The sequence below is a fragment of the Delphinus delphis genome, chromosome 18 (assembly GCF_949987515.2).
Source record: "Delphinus delphis chromosome 18, mDelDel1.2, whole genome shotgun sequence".
NCBI classification, from domain to species: Eukaryota; Metazoa; Chordata; class Mammalia; order Artiodactyla; family Delphinidae; genus Delphinus; species Delphinus delphis.
The window spans coordinates 77,965,153-77,988,947 of record NC_082700.1 but is presented as its reverse complement, the minus strand read 5'-3'; the positions used below and the strand labels follow the sequence as shown (position 1 = coordinate 77,988,947).

General features: G+C 60.1%; 1 protein-coding gene across 3 annotated transcripts in view; it reads right to left on the bottom strand.

The window, feature by feature from the left end:
- Nucleotides 1-247: 247 nt before the first annotated feature.
- Nucleotides 248-23,795, bottom strand: part of TFDP1 (transcription factor Dp-1) — a 29,948-nt gene continuing 6,400 nt past the window's right edge. Inside the window, exons 3-13 of one of the 3 annotated variants that reach the window (XM_069540022.1) lie at nt 15,343-15,409; nt 10,793-10,899; nt 8,148-8,269; nt 6,994-7,159; nt 6,493-6,636; nt 5,910-5,978; nt 5,582-5,733; nt 4,988-5,154; nt 3,943-4,021; nt 1,013-1,208; nt 662-799 (exon numbers count right to left, since the gene is read on the bottom strand). In XM_069540022.1, the coding sequence (XP_069396123.1) occupies nt 1,061-1,208; nt 3,943-4,021; nt 4,988-5,154; nt 5,582-5,733; nt 5,910-5,978; nt 6,493-6,636; nt 6,994-7,159; nt 8,148-8,269; nt 10,793-10,899; nt 15,343-15,409 (1,221 nt within the window). In that variant the 3' untranslated portion in view covers nt 662-799; nt 1,013-1,060. Of the gene's footprint in view, nt 1,209-3,942; nt 4,022-4,987; nt 5,155-5,581; nt 5,734-5,909; nt 5,979-6,492; nt 6,637-6,993; nt 7,160-8,147; nt 8,270-10,792; nt 10,900-15,342; nt 15,410-23,795 lie in introns of all 3 variants that reach the window. The other 2 variants (XM_069540020.1, XM_069540021.1) reach the window with 2 other exon arrangements.

The window sequence follows — 23,795 nt, the reverse complement described above, 5'->3', positions numbered from 1 at the left end:
TTTAAAATGCCCATGCGCACTTTATTAATAAAAACTAACAGTGCCAAGTTAAACAAGTCAAACAATTTAAGTCTCTTTATTCCACAAAATATTACAGAAAAGTCTGTTTGTGTTCCGATAGAAAGACAAGTATTTTAGAACAGGCAGCTAACAGCAACTGTGCAGTTAATGGTTCTTGGTGAATAAGTTTTAAAAGAGACTACTGCCTGTCCTGAAATTCCTTTTTCTTTTTATAAAAAAAGAACTATTAAAAATGATTGACAAATTTTGAGTTAAAAAACTGTTAAAACATTCTCTATATTTAATTTCAACTTTATAATAGATTACAGGAAGATGCTTACGAAACAAATACAACATTTGTTTCAGTACATGTCTTTAAATGACAGACTTAGAAGTATGTAAACAACTATATAATAAAAGTTCCCAAACGCTGCCTGTAAGAAATCAGGCACATTTTACCATAAGCATTAAACCACTCCGAGCTCTCAGACAGTCTCCAAAGCTGCACCAGCGTGGCAGTAAACTCCTACCAAACCAAACACACAGAAACGAAGAAAGAGCTTCGCAATTCATCGGCTGCAACACAGAACAAAACCCAAGTAGAAACCCGATGGAGTCACGCAGTCAATATAATTTAAGGGAAATAAGGTCGTAATAAGACGTCGAGAGGCAGTGCCTCGCCATCTGCCGGTTCCGTGGTGCCTCCCCCTCGGCGGCTGCCTCGGGCCCGCCGGGCAGCAGGGCCTGTACCTCCCTCGGCGCGGACGGAGCGCAACGTCTCCAGCAAACTCGGCAAGAACTGTGAAGGGGCGAAATGAACTCTGAATTTAAAAAACAGCAAACGAAAACACAAAATCCAGAAGAGTAAAGAGAGGCCGTGCGTCGGCACCAGACAGCGCAGCTCGTCAGGACCCCGCAGAGGACGGCGCGTTGCGTATCGGTGGCGCGTGCCGAGCCCGGCGGCTCAGCGAGCTCTTCTTGGGAGGAGGGCAAAGGAAACAGAAAGACCCACGTTCACAGCAGTTCTCCTCCCCAGACGTGTCCCCGGAGCCGGCGGGGCTCAGTCCTCCCCCTCATTCTCGTTGAGGTCCTCGTCCTCGTCGTCGTCCTCCCCAGCGTACGACACGGGGGTCTCCACCCGGGACCCGCTGTACTGCGACCCGCTGGAGCTCGTGGCCAGCGCCCCGTCCGCGCCGTTGGCCAGGTCACTGCAAGGACAGGAGGTGTCAGTGGCGGCGTCTGCGGCGCCAGAGACGGGCCGGCACCCCCGGGAGGTCCGGGTGTTCTCAACTACACGAGCAGAAACGGCAAGCCTTACCCACGTGCAGCACAGAACCCAGCGCCCCCGAGGCTGACGCCACCCGTCACGCCCCCTTCACACATCACCACTGGACGAGGGGCTCCGGCAGGGCCCTGGCAGGGCCCCGACACTGAGTCCTCCCCATTTATCACCATGTCGGAAGCGAGACTCGGGCACACCAACCGGAAAAGCCCCGAGACTCTCCTCCCAGGGCTCCGCCTGTGACTTCCCTGACCTCCCTGAAGGCTGGGAGCCGGGGAGTAAAGGGGCACCCAGGGAGCGTGTGCTGGCGTGTGCGTGTGTCCGCTTGTGGCAACGCCACCCCAGGCCCCACCCTCAGCTCCTCTGGTGTCCGTGCTGAGCCAGGAAGCTGGGGGTGACGGGCGCGTCTTACTGCAGCCTGCGCCTCCAGGACGGCCCCAAGGACACATGGCTCTTGCAGGTTTTATTCTTTGGAATGCCGGCCCCGGGGGTGGGCCCAGGCGGGGACCATGGACCCAGGGGGCAGAGCTGCGGGGCTGGGCTCTAGGGGCTGGGCCCAGGCCGGGGGGTGATGCTAGCATCTGAGGTCGAGGGCACAACCCAGTGCCCCACAAGGCACGGGCAGCATGCACAGCAAAGGGTGGTCTGGCCCAAAATGCCAACAGGCCCGCAGGCGAGACCCTGGCCTACAACGGAGGGGCTTCAGGAGCCAAAATCCTGGGCAAAGACCCCCGGCTTCAGCCACCGCCCGCGTCCCAGCACAGCGCACACGAGACGCGAAGGGTCAGCTGTGGTCAGTTACGGTCCCAGGGCACCAACGGGAGATGGCCACGCCCACCACGAGGGGAGGGAAGGCGACGTTTCTTCTGAGCTACAACTTGCTCAGGCACCGTCCCAAGTCATTCAGTGTCTTCATGTCTGAGCTGAACAGCAAGGGAAGGCCCCGAGGGGACCCCGACCTAGAGCTACAACTTGACACAGGTCATCCAGGCTCCAGACTCGGAGGAGGCCTGTCTCCACGCGGAGACACAGCGGCACCCTCGGGGGGGCCCTCACAGCATCCTCTCTGCACCCAACCTGCGGCCTTCAACTGCTCTCCACAAAACGGAGGAGCTTACTTGGTAAACCGTGAGTCTGTTTGAAGATAACAGGACATGAAAGGGTCAGAACCACCCTGGAAACGCGGCCGTGATACACTTGAATCAGACGGCACGGGGCAGGGGAGGGTGATGACTGAGTAAAAGGGTTCTTGTCCCGCCACGCGGGTCAGGACCCTGAGAGGCCTGTGGCACCACAGAAAGCCCACAGGGCAGAGCTGCACAGATTCCTAACGTTAAAGGTGTTTTCCCGTTATCAGAAAACCACACGCATGTATCTTGATACCTCTCACTGGTATTTACTGACGCTGCTCTTGGACAAAGTAATCCCACATCTGGGAAAGCCAGCCTGGAGGCCAAGCCAGGAAGAGTGGAAAACTGAGCCATCAGGCGGCTCGTTGTCGCTTTTCTTGTAACTGGGAACCACCTAAACGTTCAACCAGAGGGCAGCTCAATGCACAAAACGGGCCTTTGTAAGAACAGCGCGTCCACCACTAAGGTCAGCTTCTCTTCTGAGATGGTAATGGCTTTGCTTCCCTCTTTAGAAAACCTGACGTGAGCCTCTGAAGTTTAATCAATAAAAACAATTTCTGCAAGAGGAACGTTTAGGAAACACCCAAATTCCACCTCTTGGTGTAACCAGTGTTCAGATTACACCAAGCGGTAGATTCAGAGTTAAAAACGGAACCAGCCTCAGCCCAAACCCAAACAGACGCAGACACCCTGGGGCCTCCCTCAGCCCCGGAGGTCGACACAGACCCCACGGGCACTGGGGCCCTCGCGGGGCGACCCCGCCCCTCCCTCAGGGCCGCACTGTTGCCGGGCCAGCGCTGCACGGGGACCAGAGGACACGGTGCCCGCAGAGCCCCCTCGAAGGCGTGCACACGTGACTTATTAGTCAATTCCATTTTGTTGGACCTACACTCTGCTGATTTCACTTACACTTTAGGAACATTTATTGATGTTTAGAATTGATATAAATAGGTATGACACATAATACCACATAAAAAATAAAACCACTGTTTTGTCAATGCCTAACGTTGGTATTACTTTACATTTATCTTCAAAGAACTAAGACAAACCCTGAGGTCTGACACTTCTGCTCTGTGGGACTGCTAGGTCAAAAGTCAAATACACATTGATTTAAATGATAAAACTCCTTCAATAATATCAAATACACTCAATACACGGTAACGTGAAAAAAAGGAACCTTATATGCGTATTGTGACTTCAAGTGTATTAAAAAGAAAAAGGAAAAGAAGAGATGGAGAAACGGCCTCTGTCACTCAGGCTGCGGCCGTGGGGTTCAGGGGGCTCTGCCCGCACTTCACTGAAGTACTTTTCAAAAAAATAAGAGCTGTGCACTACTTTTAACCTTTAGAGGAAAGAAACCAATCAGAAAAGCAAATCTCCTTTGCACAAAGGACGAGCTCTGAGTGACTCTCGGGCGGCATCCGGAGTGGGGGGAGGTCTGCCCTGCTCTGGGCGCCCCGACTCCGGGCGTCCCGCTGCCAGGTGACAGTGGCCCCACCACCCCCAGGCCCCACCGGGGACGGCGGTTACCTGGCAGAGAGCCTCGTGCCGTTGGCAGTTGAAACAGCCGACGTGACAAAGACACCGCCGAGCGATCCCTGAGCCATTTCTGGAAAGAGAAAGAAAAGAAAGCAAATTTCACAAAGCAGAGACCGCAGGAAACAGGCCCACGAGCTGAGACGGGACGGCTCTCCAGGCGAGGCCCCTCGGGCCGCCCAGCGCCATGCCCGCTACCAGCCAGAAGGCAGCCCGCTCGCTGGGCCCGGCCACCGGACCAAGCCTCGCGAAGACAGCATGGAAGTCCTCCCTTTACTTCTCTGAATCGGCGCGGCCACCGACGACGCCACCGCTGTGCCACGGGAGGGCAACCGCCACCACAGCGCAGAGGCGGGACCCAAGGGGAGGAAGGACCTACGTCAACCCCCGTCCTGGACGCAGCTGTATCGCCAAGAACGGGGGCCGTGGGGAGGGCAGCTGCTGCATCCAGAGGGGGTGGGAGGCGCCCCCACGGGACGCTCTGAGGCCAGATGCCCACTTATTCGGGGCCACTTGGGAGCGCTCGGGGGTAATCCACACCAGAGGCGCAGGGGCAGCGTCTCCTCTCTCACCGCAAAGCCCTTCCCCTCGGCGGCTGGGACCCCCCAGCTCAGCCAACGAGCCGGCAGAACGGACGCCGGGGACCCAGGAGGCTCCCCACACCTGCCGTCGGGGGCAGGCCCAGGGCTGCCGAGACGACGCTTTTCTCGGTCACTCTGCTGCAGTGACTAAGCCACTCCCTGGGGTCGGGTCCATGCCTGCCACGCTCCTCACAGACCTGGGGCCCTACCTGGAAGGTGAGATCCTGACGTAACACCTGCACCGTATGAACCACACGGCTCGGCCTTGTCGCCACCCCCCCCGCCCCCCTGTCCCGAGGGGCCACGGCCCCGCCAGATGGCGTCCTGCTGCTGCCGCATCGGCACCCCACAGCCCGCCACCGTCCCACGTCCCACGTCCCATTTGTCTCTGCTCTGGGCACCGGGCGCGAGCCAACCCCAGCGGAGGGGGCGGGCGTTCCGCCCAGGACGGAGCGGACCTGTCACGTAGGGTTCCAGCGCCTTCGGCACCAAACTTCTCGCCACCTTCAGGTCGTCGGCGGAGCAACTCCCGGACTCCAGCCCGCAGGCCATCCCCATGCGCTTCAGCACCTCGATGTCATCGTGGATTTCAAACGTGTTGTCGAAATTAAACAGGTACTCAAACCTAGAGGAGAAAGTCACCGTCAGAAGAGCGCCGTCTCCACGACAGAGCTGGACACCTGGCTCGGGGGCCCCGAGCGGGACACCCCACTCACCCCAAACCTCCCTCAGCCACAGAACCCACCACCTCAGCGCCAGCAACCAGGGAGCGCGGGTGGCACCTACGCAGCCCGGGGCTGCCGGCCGCCCCAGGACGCCCCGGGCTGGGCCCCGAGCACCGCCTGCTGCCCTGACAACACTCCTCCTTCCCGAGGAGCCGCACACTCAGGGAAGGGAGGAGGACACCTGCAAGGTAATGACGCTGAAAAGATCGCACTTGGTGGCTATAAGCTAGACCCGCAGCAAACCAACCAGACGGGCCACCTTCTCTCTGCCCCCGCCCCCCGACCAGGCGTCTTCACGCGGCCAAGGCCCTTCCCACCACGACCTACTTGTCGTTGGAAATGCTGCAGTCGATGACCGTCTTCTTGCTGGTGTTCACGATGATGAAAGGCAGGTGGATGACGGAGTTGGCGGGGGGCGGCCGGCTGGCCTGCTGCTCCGCCTGGCGGTTCCTCTGCACCAGGTTCTTAAAGGCGATTTGCTAAAAAGATGCACGATTGACGCGCACCCACACCTGCTGCCACCGGCCACCTAACCCTCCCTGGGCGTCCTCAGCGGCCCTGCCCGGCACCCCCTCAGAGACCAGAGCAAACACGCGGAGGGGGGCCGACGCCAGCAAACGGCAGTCCCGCTGCCCCCACGGCGGCGCTGCGTTACCTGCAGGATAAGCTCTTGGAGCTGCGACTGTTTCTGCTTTATCCTTTCCAGCCTTCTCTGTCTCTCCACCTTCAAAGACAAGCCATCGGCATGAGACATCATCACAACTGGCTTTCACAGCATATTTTAAAATCCAAGGCAACACAGGGTCACCGAGGAAAGGTCCTCGCCGAAGACGTGTGCCCTGGGCCTGACGGTGGGGCAACAGAAGAACCTAGAACATGGCAGACGCTGCGGGCACAGGCCAGTTTCTCTTAATCTCAAAACTACACAAGCTTCTTCCGTCTTCTCGTCTTCTGGACACGGCTATGGTGTCTTTTTGAAAACCCCACAAACTGGGATGCAGAGTTCACCCACACTGGGGGAAACCCCCCCCGGACCGGGCCGACTGCCCTGCCACCAGTGTCCGCGGCCCCAGACGGCCGGAGGGTCACCGTCAAGTGGGAAAGCACGGACGCGATCAGGGGCTTCAGGACGCGGGGAGACCTGCCCCCCACCGCCGCCCAAGACACTCAGCAGGCGCCAGTGGTGCAGACGACCGACGCCTGCTAGGAACACGCGGCGGACGCAGGGCTGGAGGTACCTCTAGGTTCTGACACTCCTGGGCGGAGTTGGTGGGCAGACCGATCCACTTGATCTCCTTCTTCTCCTTGGAGATGATGTTCATGGCCATCAGCACATTCAGGGCGTCGTAGACCCGCCGTCTGATGTTCTTCTGGTCGTAAGCCTGGCGGAGACAGAGGGAGATCTCCAGACAGCCCAAAACCCGAGCACACTCGAGGCTGGGCACCGTCCGCAGCCCCCGTGAGGCAGCCCCCCGCATGGCCCCGCTCGGCCCGCCAGCCCAGGCAGGGGGCGTCGCCACAGGGAGGCGGCCGACACACGGGGCCGGAGCCGGTGCGCGCTGTGGAAGCGCCGGGGACGCGGGGGCATCACCACACAAGCGGGCCGGGAGACCTTTGGAAGTGCTTTCAGAGCTTCTCTGCATGTCTGAGGCCGTCTGAGACACAGAGGGCCGGGGTGTCCCGCCCCGCCAGCCTCGCGGCCCTGCCAGCCCCGCCGGCCCTGCTGCGCACACGCTCACCGACTCGTTCGGTAAGATGTGGTTGTCCGCGGCGCTGAACTCTGCCACCAGCTCGTCCGCCACCTCGTTGTAGGACGTGGTCCCCTTCCGCTGCACCTTCTCGCAGACCTTCATGGAGAAATGCCTCAGCCCCTTGCCGTTCTTCTCCCCTTTCCTGCTACGCTTCCTTCAAAGACACAACAGGAGAGCACTGGCCTCAGCACACAGCGCCAGCCCAGGATCCAGACCCGCCTCCTAGGACTGGCGGGCGCCTCGAGGGGTCCCGCGGGCTGCGCTCAGCAGAGCAGGGACGGGAGCCTGGCTCCGTCTCCCCGTCCAGGGACCCCCTCCTTCCTTTAAAGGCTGGAGAACAAACTTAAGTGGCCGGACCTTACACGTGTATCTTCAGCTCTCGGGAAAAGTGGGGCACGTGACCCAAAGGGCAGACCCCAGGACACGTCCGATGTGTATCGGGACGCCAGACAACGCTGCTTCTTAAAAAGATGTCGACCGACATCAGGGGTTACGGAAGTTCTGCTGCACATACAGGAATCTGGGGGCAAACGTGAGCCAGTGCAGACACCCTGATGGCCACGTGGCTGCCGGCGCCCAGCGCTGAGGCTGGGGCGCTTCCCCTTGGCGGGGAGCCCCAGCGCCCGACCTTCCTGAGTCGCCACAGCGAGGAAACGGTCGCCCCAAGTTTCCAGCTGGCGAATTGCGGGAGCTGATGCTTTAGAACCAAAAATGCGGACACGATTCTACATCTTTGCTTTCGTTTGCTCTTAGGGAAGCTGCACAGCTGGCCTCTGAGTAAAGTCGCTTTCACATCGCTTTGCTTTTGGAGGAAAGGAACAGGGTGGTGTGGCCGTCACACAGGGCTGTCCCCACGGCCACATTTAGCTGTTTAGGAGAAGCTGCTGCGAAACCCGCCACGTTTATTGGGGTTCGAGAAACGGTACTTTCTGGTACAGACAGCGCAAAGTGTGAAAGTTACCGCTGTGTTGAGAAGCCAGAGCCCACCCCCAAAACCGCAGTGGGGTCACCACCCCCAAAACCGCAGGGCGGCGCGGTCCACGCGTCTACTCCGGGCACGCGCTGGCCAGGGCCCGATCCTCTGGCGTGCTGGTCGGCCACGTAGCCAGAGGCTGGGGGGTAAATTCTAGGCGAGTGCTCACCCGGCAGACCAAGGTGAGGGGTCTGAAGACTGGTTCTGGGAGACAAAGTGGGTGTTAGGGGTGTGTGGGCTTCCTACCACGATAGTGTTGGGCGCTGCAGGTCTCTGAGGCGTACCAATTACCTACAGTCAGAAGAGACAATTCAAAACAGTCAGAATCTCCTCCACACGATGCTGCCGCTTCATCACTCTCGTTACCTACAGCCGCCGCCGAGCTCTATTAACCACAAAGGTCAGAGAACAGTCACGTGGGCACCCAACGGGGACACCTGGAGCCCTGGGCAGCGGGGGACGCCTGGCGGCCTGGCCGGGCCTGGAGACGACTCCGAGGGGGACTCCCACGTTCCTCTTTTACTTCCTTTCCTTTCAGTGACACGAGACAGGATAAAACGCTATGCTTCAGCGGTGCTAAAATGAGGCCCCAAATGAAGGAAAAAGGAACGCAGGGCTAGCGAGGCTTGCCAAGCGGGGAGCCCCGGGCACCCCAGACAGCACAGGGCGGAGGAGAGGCAATGGCACCGGGGCCGCCCCCGACATCCACACACCCGTCCCTGCACAGAAGGCGTCTTCTGACACCAAACGCTCAGAACTCTGGTCCCATCCGTCGACAGTCACACATTACGGGGACACGGGGACACTGCCTCGTCCAGCCACGTAAAATCCTAGCTTCCCAAAGAGCTCGTGCCCGACCCAGGAAACCACTCGAAGCACCACTTCCTGGTGACTGCACGGGGATGGCGCCGAACATGTCAGCACTGGTCCCCAGCACTGGGCGCGTGGAGAGCAGGCCGTGTCCCGGCTATTTTAAGCTGGACACTCCCGCTAGTCCGCTGCTTAGTGGGATAAGGGCTACCTGCCGTGGCCCTGGGACAGCTGACCTGGCACGTTGCAAATTATCCCTAAGCCCAGGTCACCTGTCAATGTTAATGATCTGCAAAAGCCACAGAAAGGAGAACAGCTCAGCTCAACTGCGTTCTTTTAATTCACGCTCCCAGTGACTGAGGCATCGTCACCGTGTTTTTCAAACTGCAGTTCACTCTCATCCCAAAGACATGCGATCAAATAGCTAGCGTTCTGGAAAGTGAGGCAGGATGGAAACGAGGGTGAAGCCCCAGAGGCGAGGGCCCCGGGTCTCGGCGGGAGGCGCGTGCAGCCAAAGCCTGTGGCCACTGGCTCGGGAACCTCGAGACCCGTCCCTCTCAGCACTCCGCCCGCTACGTCCTCAGGAGAGCAGGCTCGGGACGCCGGCCCAGCCCTGCGTGGCCGGCAGAGGCCAGGCTGCTGCCGCTGCCCCCAAGAGGGGTGCCCAGCCTCGGTGTCACTGCCCCACCGGACACAAAGGCCCACTCCACCGTCCACCCCTAAGGACACCTCCCGTGGGTTCCACTGTTCTGCAAGGAGAACAGAGCACCAGGCACACAGCAGGGCCCAACAGGTGCTCACTGCAAGGGCAGCCTCCTTCGACAACAGGACAGGTGAGCGGGGAGCGCACCCTGGGCCGGCGGGCCACTGCCCACGGCCCCGCGGAGGACACCACAGGTTGTGTCCCCTCACTCCCCTATTTTCACTGTTTTCCATGGACTTCCCTCCTGTGGGAACCTGCCAGCTCTTCTGCTTTTAGCCCTGTGTCTGTAGAGATGGACAGGCATCTGTGGCAGGCCAGCTTTAACTCTGAGAACGGGCATTCTGGGAAGAACACATTTCCACAACTAGCTGGGCTCCGAGACGGCTTGGGGCAAGTCAGCAGTGGAACTTCAGGTGGATAAGCTGCAGGTCGGAAAGGCACCACCAGAAAACTCTTCACGTTAGCTTCCTCCCAACTATTTAAACTGGTACTAATGACAGAACTGTTGCTATAATCACCAAGCTATTCTCAGGCGTGACTCTGCTATAACGTAACGCACAGTACCTATAAAATAAAATGATGTGGATTATAACTTCTATCAAAAGGACATTTATTGGATATCTGTGACGTGCCCAGCAAGGCCTAGGACTCCCACACACCACGGATTTGAAAAATCACAGCAATGCTGCTGAGCAAACGTGGTCCCAGCTCCCTGACGGGGGGCGGCCACACCGCTGCCCGGGGGCCGCCTGGCGGGGCGGTGGGCGCTGAACGCCCCTCCTCGCACGGCCCCGTGGAGCCCGTGAGTCCCGTCGGGAAGGGAGCCGCCAAACCCCACAGGTGGGAGCTGACGGGCCGGTGGGAGTGCTTGGAGGAGAGGCGCCTGGCACAGTCCCAGGAGCGCAGGCCCACCTCTGACCCCCTCCCATCGGCCAGGATGGGCAGGGAAGCCCCCGCCCTGCAGCACCTGACGGCCGGCAGAGCCCTGAGCCCGCCGTGAGGCCCGCACGGACACCAGTCTCGTGTCCCGGGCCGGCAGTCGGCCCGCCCTGAGCGGCCAGCCTGCACCAGCTCGGGCCCAAGAGCACGCGTCACCCCAGGAAACACCATCAGGGCAGACGCGGGACCAGCGTGGCCGGCGGGGAAGCTGCCCTGGCCTGGCCGGGTCCCGCCGTCCAGCGGCACACACAGGAAGGCCCAAGCCGGGGGAGGACACACGGCACTGGCCACGTGCTCCTGAAACCTGCGGGCCCAGGAAGGGAAGCCACAGGGCCAACCGTGCACCACCCTCCCGGCCTTACCACTTGCTGAGCGATGTTGACATTGGACTGTCCGAACGTTTTTGGCAAGAGCTGCTTCCCAAGCGTGTTTACTGTGGAGGGATGAACGGCCACTAAGGACACCACACCTGCAACGCAAGGAGACCAGAGGTCACGCCCTTCCTGAACTGAGGCTCCAAGTGCCAGTGTCAGGGTGAAGCTGCCCCTTGGGAGACAGCCTGACTGCCCCCGACCGTGTTAGACCCGCGGTCCGCCGCAAGCGCCGCTACGAAGCCCGATGCCCAAATCTGAGGGGGCTGCCGCTCTCCCTACGACGACCCCTACCCGCCCCTGTGCCCTCGCGTCCAGGGATCGGGGGCTCCGGGGCACCCAGGCCGTCACCAACCTACCCGACCCCTGTGGGCTGTCTGCCCACCGACAGAATGCTCTGCTGGGACCACAGGCCCCGAAGCTAAACGGCTCTTCAAGTCTGCAATTCTAGACAATTACAGAACTTCACAGTTGGAACTAACTCGTGTTCCAACACCTCTCTGTGTGCTGGCAACCTGGCGTAGAAATCTAACGACCTGCTTTTCCTCGAGAGTAGAATCCGCTTCTGCTTCCAGGAGGACTGACTTGTGAGGAGCTGCCACCTCTTTAACAGTCAGATAACCTAACACACAGCTGGGGAAACACCTCAGGGGGGACGGAAACGTTCCTCCCCTCAGCACGAGCCCGCTGAGAGCGCTGTGTGCCCACACCAGCCTCGGCCCCAGGGACACAACGGTGAACCCCTGGCCCCGCCGACACCAGAGGGCACGCGTGCCCGGGGAAACCAGCAGGCGGGCCCGGGGGCACGAGCGTCCTGGAAGGGCCGGGACGTCTCAGGTGAGAAGACATGGATTTCCAGCCCCACTGGCGGGACGGAGAAGCCCCGTGTGGACAGGACCCCCCGGTTCCCTAAAGCACACGGGCTCCGGGCCCCCAGGGTGGGTGGCGGGGGTTCTAGAGGCGGGGAGCCTTGCACCAGGCTGCCACCGGAGGGTGTTTTCCTTCACTTCCACCAGGTTCAGCAAGAGGGAGAGACACGGCCTTCCGTCTGGCCTGGTCCGAGGTCTCATTTTTGAACTCTTCACAATCCATGCATTTTAAATACACTTCTTCAAATTCCAGTAAACAATGAATTCTGATGCTACGTACGAACAATGAATCATTTCTATTAACCTAAGTTGACGAAGACAGATATGCATCCTTCAACTGCCTAAATATTAATATTTTTACCAATCAACACCAAAACAATTTAAACTATTGGCTGTAAGCAAAATAGGTTTATCTGCTTTGAGTTTTTTATATTCCTCTAAAAATAGAGATCTGTATCTTAACAAAAACAAATATTTAAAAAATTGTTTTGGATATGAGAAACATTTTTTAAAAGACACAAAATTATTCTGTTTTGCACTGAGAGATTTAAAATACACTTAGGCAATTAAACATACCACGTTCAGATTTACATACAGATAAGTAACTAGGAAGTTTAAAAATACGGAATTGGTTATTTTCACTAAAAAGAATAACTTTTTTTTCAATTTGCAAATGATTCCATTTTCAACCACCCGTGAGCGCGGAAGCTCGCCGGGTCAAAGCCCACAGCAGCTGTCCGGCACGGCTCCTGGCGCCGGCCTTTAAAGCCATTTGTCCGTCGTTATGCGGAGGCCACATCCACGGAGGGCTGCGTGGCCACCTCGCCGCCGGTCTGCAGGTCCGGCTGCGACACCCAGCCGCTACCCGGGCTCCCGCCTTTGCCCAGCTCGGGGCGGGGAGAACTCGGGGGTGGACCGGGCCAGCCCCTCCTCACCTGCACCCATGCCGCCTGTCCCACCCCGGGGATCTTCCCCTTGCGTGTACGCTGCAAATACAAGTAATAACTTTGCAGGCAGCCTTAGCGCCAGTACACAGCACGCACAGAATCACGAATGCCATTTCACTGTCTCTGCCGAAAAGCTCCCCACTCCGCCCGGCCAGCAGCTACCGCGCTCAGAGCGTTCACTGCGTCTTCCACGCTTCCCACACACGCCCACGCATCCACGGACAATGTGAGTGCTGTTTGCGGGCCTTTACATCTAGAAGGTAGTACGTACTGTACACATTCTGCAACTCTGATTCTGATGTTTTTGAAACTGACCCACAGAGAGATCTAGCTGACTTCCTCGAAGGCTGGGCCGATTCCATTTTAATATCAGGTGTAACTATACAAACATACAATGTAATATCTACATGTTCCCGGTGCCCCTTCTCCAAGGGAACCTGGGTCCCAGGTGACCTTCTGCGTCACGGGATTCAGCCCAGCGCTGGCCTGCGGCTGTTCTGCGGCACGGGTACGCACACGCACGCACCCCAGCACCCTCTCCCAGGTTTCTGACAACTGTTGACTCAGTTGAGATTGGCTACTTTTGGTCAACGTCGGGCATGGAATGGTATTCCGCTTTTGGTTTAATCTGGCCAGAGCAATCAGAATGCTTTACACGTTTTCCTGATAAACGTGCCACACACAACCCATTTATGGGGGCGGGGGCGTAACGTCTCAGCCACAGGGAGGCTAAATTACAACACGAGCTAGGAATCTGCTCCCTGGACATAACACCGCTTTAGCCATAAAACGTATACAGAGCCTTTCTTAAGGGAACTACCAAACAAAGTATTTTCAAATATAACATTATGAACTAGAGAATTCCTTTCAAAAAAGCGAGTTAAGAATATATACTGTCTGACCTGTTATAACCATTAACAGAAAAAGGATTCTAAAATTATTACATAGGTTTATCATTAGTAACCATATCATTAATATCCAGAGGTTTTAAGATACCTTAAAGTATGAAAACGTGAGGTTCAGTGTTTTCTTGAGAATAATTTTAAGCAAACGTTTAAAAATTTCCAGAACCTAATGTTTGAAGAGTTACTATTTGCCTGCCATGCTACAAATACCCTGTGGGCTAACGTGGCCAAAAGGGTCAGGGTCAGGCGGCCACTCGCACGCTGGGTCTTCCCAGCCCCGCCAGCCGCTGGCCTCACTGGCACTGGAAGAGCCCGGCGGCTTCCTTGGTTCTCAGGCATCAGCGGGAGCTGCCCTCTTGGGCCATTACAGCGGCCACACCTGCCCACGTGGACACACCACTCACAGGCAGGCCCTGCGGGAGCTCCCGCATAGATCAAGGGGCAGCATTCACGGGCCTGGGGCGCCCTCTGGCCGTCTTGGCGCCCTGACCCCGGCCACTCCTGGGCGACTCCCCACCACGTCCTGGGGAGCAGCCTTCCACCTCCCCGAGAACCATCCCCACCTGGAACGTCCTCTGAGCCCCCGCCCTGCCCCAGGGGGCCACAACGGGGAGGGGCACCTCGTCCTCCTACAACAGGCCTCCCAGCAATACCGGAAGCTGAGTTCACCCTGCGGGTGTGTGTCTGGAGGGTAGGTTCCGAGTCTCAAGAATCGTAAAGTGACACCAAGCCTCCAGCCGCACGTCACTACTAAGTTCTCGCCTCTGCTGCCCGAGAAGCCCATCCTCAGGCTGAGGGACAGAGTGACCCGGAGTGACCCGCGTTCCCAGAGGACGCCCCTCACCAGTGAGATGAGGACCCGCCCTGGGAAACAGCACGTCCCGGGAGTGGAAGATGGTGGCCTACGCGCACCCAGTACTCAGGTGCCCAGAGCTGCCATCGGGCCACAAAAGGTGGCACCAGATGTTGCCGGGAGAGGACAACGCAGGTCCCAGGACACCACGTGCATGGACACCAGGTGTCAGACGCTCCCGAGGAAACGTGCGCTTAAACACACGTCTACGTCTTCAACTGCACCCTTGGGTACGATCAGCGCTTTTTTTCAGTGAGCACGTATTATCTGTTTGATGAAAACTTTCCAATTTGAAAGGCAACAGCAAGCATGCCGAAGGCAGACACAGATCAGAGGAAGGCAGGCCCTGCGGCTGCGGCCCCGCAGCTGCGGCCCCGCACGGCACGGCCTGGTCCACCAGGCATCACAGGCCAGCACCTCGAGGTGGGCGTCCTTCTGACCCAGCAAATCCACAGCTGGGAGACCGGCTCAAACACACCCACTAGCAGGCGTCCATCCCGTGTCCCTACAGGAAGGAAACTGCAAAGCTTGGGGCCCCCGGGAAGAGGGGCCGCAACGCCCCGCCCCACCCCCTCCCCTCAATCCCAAGGGTGCAGACAGACGTCGAGGCTCATTCAGGACACAGCGCGGACGAGGAGACGCCGCTCTCTCACGGGGGCACCGCACGCCCGCAGGCTTGAGGTGGGCTTCACGGGCATCAGCGTGGCTGCCCTGAGGCGGAAGGAGTATCCGTGCCCTGTGCTGTGTTCTCTTCCTCACACTTTTCCCGAATCTCTGCGTATAGCACGCAACTTACTAACCAAAATAAACTGCGGCGCTGACCCCGGTCCTTCGGGGGCTCCAGGCAGGCAGCTCCCCAAGTGGGGCTCCCACCGCTGACAGGGGTCTTCACGTCAGGGCACTCACACCCACCCCACACTAGACACGCTTATCCAGAGACGTGCCTTCCCGAGACGGGTGCCCTTACCTTTTCCAGGACTAAGGTTCTGGTCGATGAAGACCTTGAGTTCCCCGTTGGCTTCAATTAGACCGGCCTGTGGGGGCAACGACAACACAGTGAGCAGGCGTGGGGAGCGCGGCAGTCCATCCAGCAACCCGCCGCTCGCACACCTCGCCGTCCCCACGCAGCCGCGAGGCCCGGGGGCACGTGCTGGCTCACCCACCGTCATCGGCTCTCAGCAGCGGGAAAAGGATCCTGTCAGCCTCTGAAGCTCAGCCTTTGGGACACCGTGCAACACTTCCCTTAGTTATCAACTAAGTCACATGGCATTTCACATTTGGGATCAGCGATGCGTAACCACGGGTGGGGCCACCGGGAAAGCAAACTGGTGCTCTGGCCTGAGAACAGCACCTTTGGTTCCGTCAGCGTGCCGGACACCACGCTCCCAGCATCAGGACAGACCTCTGTGCATGGGGGGCGTGGGCCTGGGGCCCGGGGCGCGTCCGTCCCCGCCCTTCACGGCCACGGGATGCACCCAACACCCCCCAGCGGCCCCCTCGTCCCAGGGCGACCAGAGGGGCACAGGGCGGCACCTCACGGTCAAGCGTGTTTGGGGCACCAGCACGATGGGCCGCTTGAACGAAAGAAGCGTGTGCCCGACACGTGCGACTACGGAGGGCTCGGAGCACCACCCAAACTGTCACAGTGACGGCCTCGGGCGAGACACGCTGGGGACCCGGACCTCCACAGACCAGCCACGGTACCGCCCTGCCCGCCCGCGTCAGGCCGTGTGGCGGCAGCCTCCCCACGTCTGGGAACCGCCAGCGTTTCTCTGCTCCGCCAAGCGCCAGGAGGGGCACCTGCAGCCACACCCTGGACCCAGCGGCTCTGCTCGGAGCGGGGCCCGAATCCAGCCCTCCCGACCGGACCTGGCCGCCAGACACGGATATGTGCGTGTGCACATACAGACGCACACAGACACGCGTGCACGTAAACACACACACCAACGCACGCCACACGCTCACACGCAGACACGCGTGCTCGTAAACACACACCCCAACGCACGCCACACGCTCACACGCATGCTCGTAAACACACACACCAACGCACGCCACACGCTCACACGCAGACACGCATGCACGTAAACACACACACCCCAACGCACGCCACACGCTCACACGCCCACACACACGCTCACACACGCTCACACGCCCATATACACAGCAACGCACACCTCGCACGTGCCCGCAACAACCAGGTGTGAAAACAAAAGCTAACGGAGACCCTGCCCAGCGCCCCCCGAGACCGGCCGTGGAGAAGCCCACCTCAGCCCTGCACCGAGGTGGGCTGGGCGGGCACGTCCGTGAGGCGCTCAAACGCACGCACATCCCCCATGGGTAGACGGGGGAGCCCCCCGACCTGCTGAGGCCCCAGACAAAGGCAGGCCCCACGGGGGAGGGGCCACCCACAAGCTGAGCCCAGCAACGCCCTGTAGCCGTTTCCTGACCCCCCAAGAAAACGAGGGGGAGGACCAAATGCCTGACCACCAGGACCGCCGCGGATCACGGCTGGGGAGCCCGCATCTCACGGGTCCCAGAAACGCCCCAGTAATGCAGGCTCGGAGCCCCAGAGCCCCAGAGCGAAGACCCGCCACGGCCAGGAAGGGCCGTATGAGGACACGCACCTGAAAGAGGCGACGAGAGAGGCTGGTCCCCCTCGCCTGGACGGCAGCACCGGGCAGGGGGCCCCAGGCCCCCCGCCCTTCCCTCCGGCTTCCGTGTTCCCCGTCCTGCTCCCCCAGAGCTGACTCCGCGTGGACGCTGCAGCCGCAGAGCAGAGACCCGATGCGGACATGCCAGCTGGCGGTCAAGGAGGTCTGCCTGCCCCCATGACGAGGCCAGTGCCCGCAGGGCGCAGGGGCGGCCCGCCCTGGGGACCAGCGTCCCCTGCGCCGAACAATGCCGCTGCCCCCGTCGGCCAGGGCCCCGCCTCCGGCCTGCTCGGTTCTCACGCTTGGCCCGCAGCGACGTGACCCACGATAGCTCGGCAGCTCACGCCCAGGAAGTCCTGCGTTGGGGCGCTCGCCCCCCACCCCGGACGCAGGGCCCACCCTCCGTTCCTCGGCCGCAGGCTCTCCGCAACGGCTGCCCGGCCAGAGCCGACGGGCACAGCCCATCCTGCAAACTGCTGAGGGTGGGGCAAAGGGCCACCCTTCTCTGCCAGCCCCAGCCTCCCACCTAAGCCAGGGGAACTTGGACCAGGAAACATAGGAGAAACGAGGCAAACGGCTCACGAGCTCTGGGGCAGAGCCGGCTCCGCAGCGACACTGCACAGAAGCGGCCTCCTGACCCTGGACGCCACGCCGCCTGCACCCACCGCGCGGCGCTCCAGAGCCTCCCACACTCCAGCGGGGAGCCACTGCGGAGACGGGGCCGGAACCCACGACAGCGCCTGCGTCTCCCGCTGGGCTCTCAGCGGTCCCCTCACGGACATCTGGGCCGCCGCAGGGCCCCCCACCGGTGCCAGCTGACCCCCCGTGGTGACACCACCCAGAGCCACGGATCGGGCTCCGCCGCCTCCAGAGAGACCCCCCCCCCCCAGAGCGGCCGGGTGCTCGGCCCTGATCTCCCAGCAGGGGGGAGAAGCCTGTGACACCCGACACCCGACTGAGGCCCAACGGCCCGGAGGGGCCCGTCCCCTCACACGGACGGCCGCGTGGACGGCAGCCCGCACCCAGCCAGGCTCCCAGGTGCAGAAACTCCCTCTACGTCCCTACACAACGTGTCAGAATCACAGAGGAGACACAAGCTCGCCTGCATGTGAAGGAAACAAACACCTGAGAAATCCTCCCTTCAGACAACCTGAAGCGCCGCACCAGCACCGCGGGGACCTCCTCGCTGAGCCTGGAGGAGCCGCCTGGACCTGGGGCCTCGGGGGCTCCCGCCCTCACCGGGGACCCGTGGGGACCGCGGGCTGTGCCCCACAGCGGGGTCGCCCCTCCTCCTGTGCCGCTCGCTCGGGGTGCCGCGAGGACACCAAGGCCCCCCCGGGATGGCCGCCAGACCCAGGGACAGACCCCTCGGCAAGGCCACCCGCACCCAACCCTCCCCGGCTGCTGGGAGAACACGTGTGCTGTTACTTTCGGCCACTGCATTTTGGGGTCACTGTTCCCACCCAGAGATGATGCCGGTTGCAGGTTTCCTCAGAACATAACAAAGCGCTGCCGTTCACCATCCGGCCGCCACTCTGGGGGCAAACCTCACAGCCGTGGGCAGCCGCGGCCGTGACCCCTGGGTGTGACGCGACCGCAGACCATCAACTACACACGGTCACAGCCCAGCAATTTCTCAGGCCCCCGACCCCAGAGGAGGCCTTTCTGAGGGACTAAGCGAGCGGCACTGGCCTCGGGGGGGCGGGCGACAGCCACAGTCAAGCAGCTCGAGACGTCAGAGCGACGGCAGCGGAGCAGGGCAGACCCTCGAGGCCACCCCGCTGCCGAGACGGCTCCACCTCACCTTCTAGACCTACCAGGGACGCTGCACACAGACGTCGCCATCACCCCTGAACCCGAGGCCCCTCTCGCCCGGCTCTGTGGGAAGGTGACAGAGTCGTCTGCGGGCCTGAAGACGACTCAGGCCAACACCCTAGCCCGCCCCAGGCTCCGTGTGGGGACAGCATCTCTGCACCGCCCCTGCCCTGCAGGACACCGCACCGGAGCGGGACAAACCACGGACGGCGCAGACCTTGGGAGAGGAGCCGGTCCACCCAGGTGCGCATGGAGGGGTCGCAGGCGTCGTCACCCACAAGCCACCCCAGTGCAGCCTTCTCTAAAACGCCCGCGTCAGGAGCAGGCCTCAGGGCCTCTCCCCGCACCTCGCAGCCCAGAGGCCACGAGCTCAGGGCCTTGACAACAGGCATCAAAACACAGGTGGCGTTTGACCCTCGAGACGTATTTCTGAAATTGCAGTGAATTGGAACATCAGCGCTCTGGACTCGCTTTCTGACAAAATCTTTGTACTTAAGGTGCAAACCTGGCTTCCTCTAGGGAAACACCATGCTGCTCAATCCATTACATGCAAACCAACAACAAAGGCACTCGTTTGCCATAACTAACCTTAATTTTCCTTAGAAAAACCATATTCTGCCTTTTGTGTTTGTAGTTAGCGGAAAAAGTCGGTTGCTCAGTTACAGTAGGTACAGCTATCCCGTTCACAGTAGCCATGACGGTAAGACACGCGTTCCCCAAACACACAATGCTGCTAGAAAGAGCTGAACCAATTAAGAACGAAAGCTGAGAAGCTGACAACTACTTTACTTAAACTAGCAAACCTTCCTACTGCCGACACCACCACGCTCCAGGCTTGAGAAATGCAAAGTGGGGCCCCAGCTCGTCGCCTGCCCCCAGGAGGCGTGACCTGGCTGAGCCCTGCCGCATCTCCCCCCCAGTCTGCCTCTGCATCACCTCCCGGCCTCCTTCGCTGGACCCCGAGGATTCCGCACAGGCCAGGGCCCGCCCACCGGGGAGGGGTGCTGAGGGAGCCAGTTTGCACGCACACGCACGCACGCACCTTCACCTCAGTAACCTCCTCCTGACTCATCCTGAAAGGCTGCGGCACTTCCCGAGCCACACGGGCACACCCAGCGCATCAGTGCTGTCATGGTGACGAGAAAAAGCCAAAATCCATCATCGCTGGCCCTCGTGGAAATCATGAGAAAACCTAGTCCACAGCATTCCTTAACGTCAGCACTGACGCGCATACAAGAGAAATACGAGGTCCTTTCAGCACAGCAGTCACAGGAGCAGCCCTAACGTAAAAGGACATGGACCCCGAAGAACACTGCCCCCCTCGCCGGGGGACACGCACCCGGTGAGTGAGCCAGGCCCCCCACTGGCGGGACTTCGCGCCTGCCCAGTCCCCTCCCCCGGGCGCGGCCTGACCTGGTGGCCAAACCCGCAAAGGCCAGGGCAGCTCACGAGGGACCAAGTCGCCTGCCCGCTGGCTCACCGCCCCTCCCACCTGCATCTTGTGTCCATCTCTGTCTCTCCCCATCTCTCTGTCTCTGTCTCCCTCTGTCTCCTCGGCCCCCTCACTTGCTCTCATGATTTGAGGGCGACAAGTGGCCCCCGGGGGCCTCGGGGACCATCGAGGACACCTTTGGGTCCCGTGCTCCTGCCGCAGACGCCACAGGTGACAACACTGCTCTCCAGGTCCCTAGACTCTGGGTGACCTGCTACGGAGCTGACCGAGGCCACCTGCCACGGAAGGGCCACCACGGAGACACTATGAACCAATGAGGCCGGAGCGCCAGGGCGAGGGCTGAGGTCCATCACGTGAAGAAAGACTCCAGGTGGACAGCACAGCTCGGGAGGCTGTGCCTGGAGCCTCAGATCCAGCTCCTGCCACAGACACCACAGAACAGGTGAAACCGGCCCCTGGCGCTCACAAGGCGGTACAGGGGAGGCTGCCTGAACGAGTGAGGACCCAGGGCCACATCCACGTGAAACAGCCCACAGGGCCCCAGTGGCAGAGCCCCTCGGGGTTCAGGACCAGCGGGGAGACACTCGGGAAGCAACGTGCAGCATTTGGGGTATTTCTCTTCTTTACTTATTTGCATTATTTTTTGAGGTACGGCTGATGTACAACATCATACAAGTTTCAGGTGTAAAGGTTTCTCACCTTCGAGGGACACGGCCTGGAACATCTGATGCCACGACAGTAGCAGTGTAACCAGTCCCGGGGGAGGCAGGACGGTGGGACAGCCCTGAACCGAGTCACTCAGGACGCGACAGGGGTGCGGGCCCCTCCCCCCCGCACACATTTGAGGTGGCCCACGAAGCCGCCTCTCATCGTTCGTATTTACCAACATGAAAACGCCCGGGACAAACCCGTGGAGAAGAACAGCAGGAGAAGACCGTCTGGGAGCACGTATGCAAAGCCGTGTAACGGACGTGTAAGTTACTCCCAAAACAACCCCCAAAATCTAACAGCAAGGCCACCCTGGACTGTGATTTCAGACGACTCTTAACTTTCTTTCCGACTCTTACATGGATTTTTAAATAAACCCTCTACTTCCGTAACTGGGCAAACATGAGGCTCCCGCCACTTCCTCAACAGAGGATCCAGACGCCCCAGGATCCCGAGATCCAGGAAGCACGAGGTTGGGGGGCTGCAAGCCACGGCTCTGAGGCCGGGACCCCCGCCCCGGGACCCCCCCAGTATCCACGGAGAGGAAGCCAGGTGGCGGCCAGAGCCACGGTGGCCACGGCCACAGTGAGTGGCCTGAGCCACAGGCAGGGAAGCATCGGCCACAGGTCTGGAGAGGAGACGGCCAGCGAGCGCCAACGCTTCCCGCACCAGGCCCAGGGCTCGCCACCAGTGGGGGTCACACTCACAAGGCCCAGCGGGCTCCAGGGATCGGGGGGCACAGGCGGGGCCAGGAACCAGGGTGAGGCTGCAGAGTTCAAGTGAGATCCTGACCCCCTGCCGGGATGCTGGCTACTGTCCCCGAGGGGCACACGACCGGGAGGCAGGGCACAGCCCAGCCCGCGTCTTCTGCTTCCTCCTTAGGGGCCCTGACGCCCTGCTCGGAAATGCCAGGGCTCCAGGGCCTCCCATAGGGCATCAGAGCCCCCCGCACCCCCAGAGACCCACGTGTGAAGGAGCGCTTCCCCCCACTCCGCCCCCCAACCTGCTCCCAGCGCCACGCAGATCGTCTAAACCATCACCTTCCACCCACCAGAGAGCAGGTGCCGCCCCACTCCCAGCCCCCAACACCAGGTCCTGGGGCTCCCGTCAGACCCGGCCTCACCCTCCCTAGAAGGACGCGGCCTCTAACCCACAATCTGGCCGGCCTCACCCATCATGGACAGAAAAACAGCGAATTCACTCCACAACAGGTGCAAGCGCAAGACTGCCCTAAGAAAGCGTGACACAGCTCCGGGACAACTTCTACATGCCTGCTTGCGTCCTGCTTTCTGGCCTTTCTGCGGCAGATCTGCAGGGGTATAGCCCCGCCGCACCCTCTGCCAGGCGACGGAGACTGGGACCCCGCCCTTCTGCAAGTCGCCCCCAGGGGAACATGATTTCAGGTTCTTTAGGACCAGAAAGGCTGACCCAATGGGCGGGCTTCTCCCCTTCCCCAAAGCCCCCAAGGCCTGTTCTGGGTTTGCCCCTCGTCCGCCCTCCTACCCACTGTGCCCGGCCCGCGGCCCCTCAAGGGGAACCCCGTCCCCCGACCCAGCGCAGCAGGCCCTTCCCCCCAACAAGTCCCTGCTGCCCACACCCCACGGGCACGTCCACACTGCAGCCAGGGTCCTCCCTGCACCCCGATGCTGGCGGCCTGGGGCCCTCGGCTGCACGAGTGGGTGTTCACCCCCAGAGCTCTGATCAGATCCAGATGCCATCGATTCAGCATGAGACATTTTCACTCAAACCCTGATTTTTCTGAAATGCAAATGAAACAACATAAAGATGAGACCCACGCCAGGTACTCAAGTCCCCAAGACCAGGAAGCAGAGGACAAGCCATCACGTAACAGCTGAGGCCGAGACCACGGCCCCAGAGGGGCAGGAACACAGACCCGTGCCGGCCGCGGTCACACTGCACCGGGACGACAGGGAAGGAAGAACGTTCAGACACCTGGAAACTACTGTTCCTAACACGAAACTGCCAGGTGTGAACTCTGGTGTGCTCTCCATGGTGTAGCCTGAAATGATGGTATATCTGCCACTCGTGCTGACGACAGAAGAACCAAATCTTAACGTTTTGCTGTGAAATGACGACAACAGTTTCACGAACATCCTTAGTTCCTGGAGTGGATGCAAATCAACAGGAAATCGGCACCCGAACGGAGGACGCAGCACGGGGCGCGTTCGAGTCACAAAGAAACGTGATGTCTTAAAAGGAACATATTCAGTCTCTGAATCAAAAATGCAAACTAAAACAATGAATTTAAAACCTCACCCATCAAATGGAGCGAGTCTGTGGGTTTTTAAATTAGCAAACTTGGTGTTAAAAACGGGCGGTTAAAATGGGCTCCGACAACCTGATGGGAGTAGATGCGACTCGGCACGCCCGCCCCAGGAAGTCCTCTGAGGACGCCTCAGGCACGGCGCACACGTGTGTGAGCGTCCACCCGCAATTACACTGCCAGGAACCCGTCCTGGGTTATCATTGTGGATCTGTGCAAACGTGAGAAGACTGAACTGGAAGCCGCCAGCATCCCCACGGCTGGGGCCTGGGCACGGGGGACACGGCAGAGGGGCTCTGTCGAGTTAACCCAGCCCCACCCCTTCAGGACCCTCCGAAGACCCGCGTGTCAGACCGCCACTCGGCTGTGTTCGCTTCTAAACGCCCACTTGTGCCGCTTATGTTTGTTATTAAACGCGTGGAAAAAAGGGCAAACAATCTAGGTCGCATTCAGCACCTTTAAACGTCCTCTACGTCCTCCCTCCATCCTGCAGAAATCAAAGCTGGGCC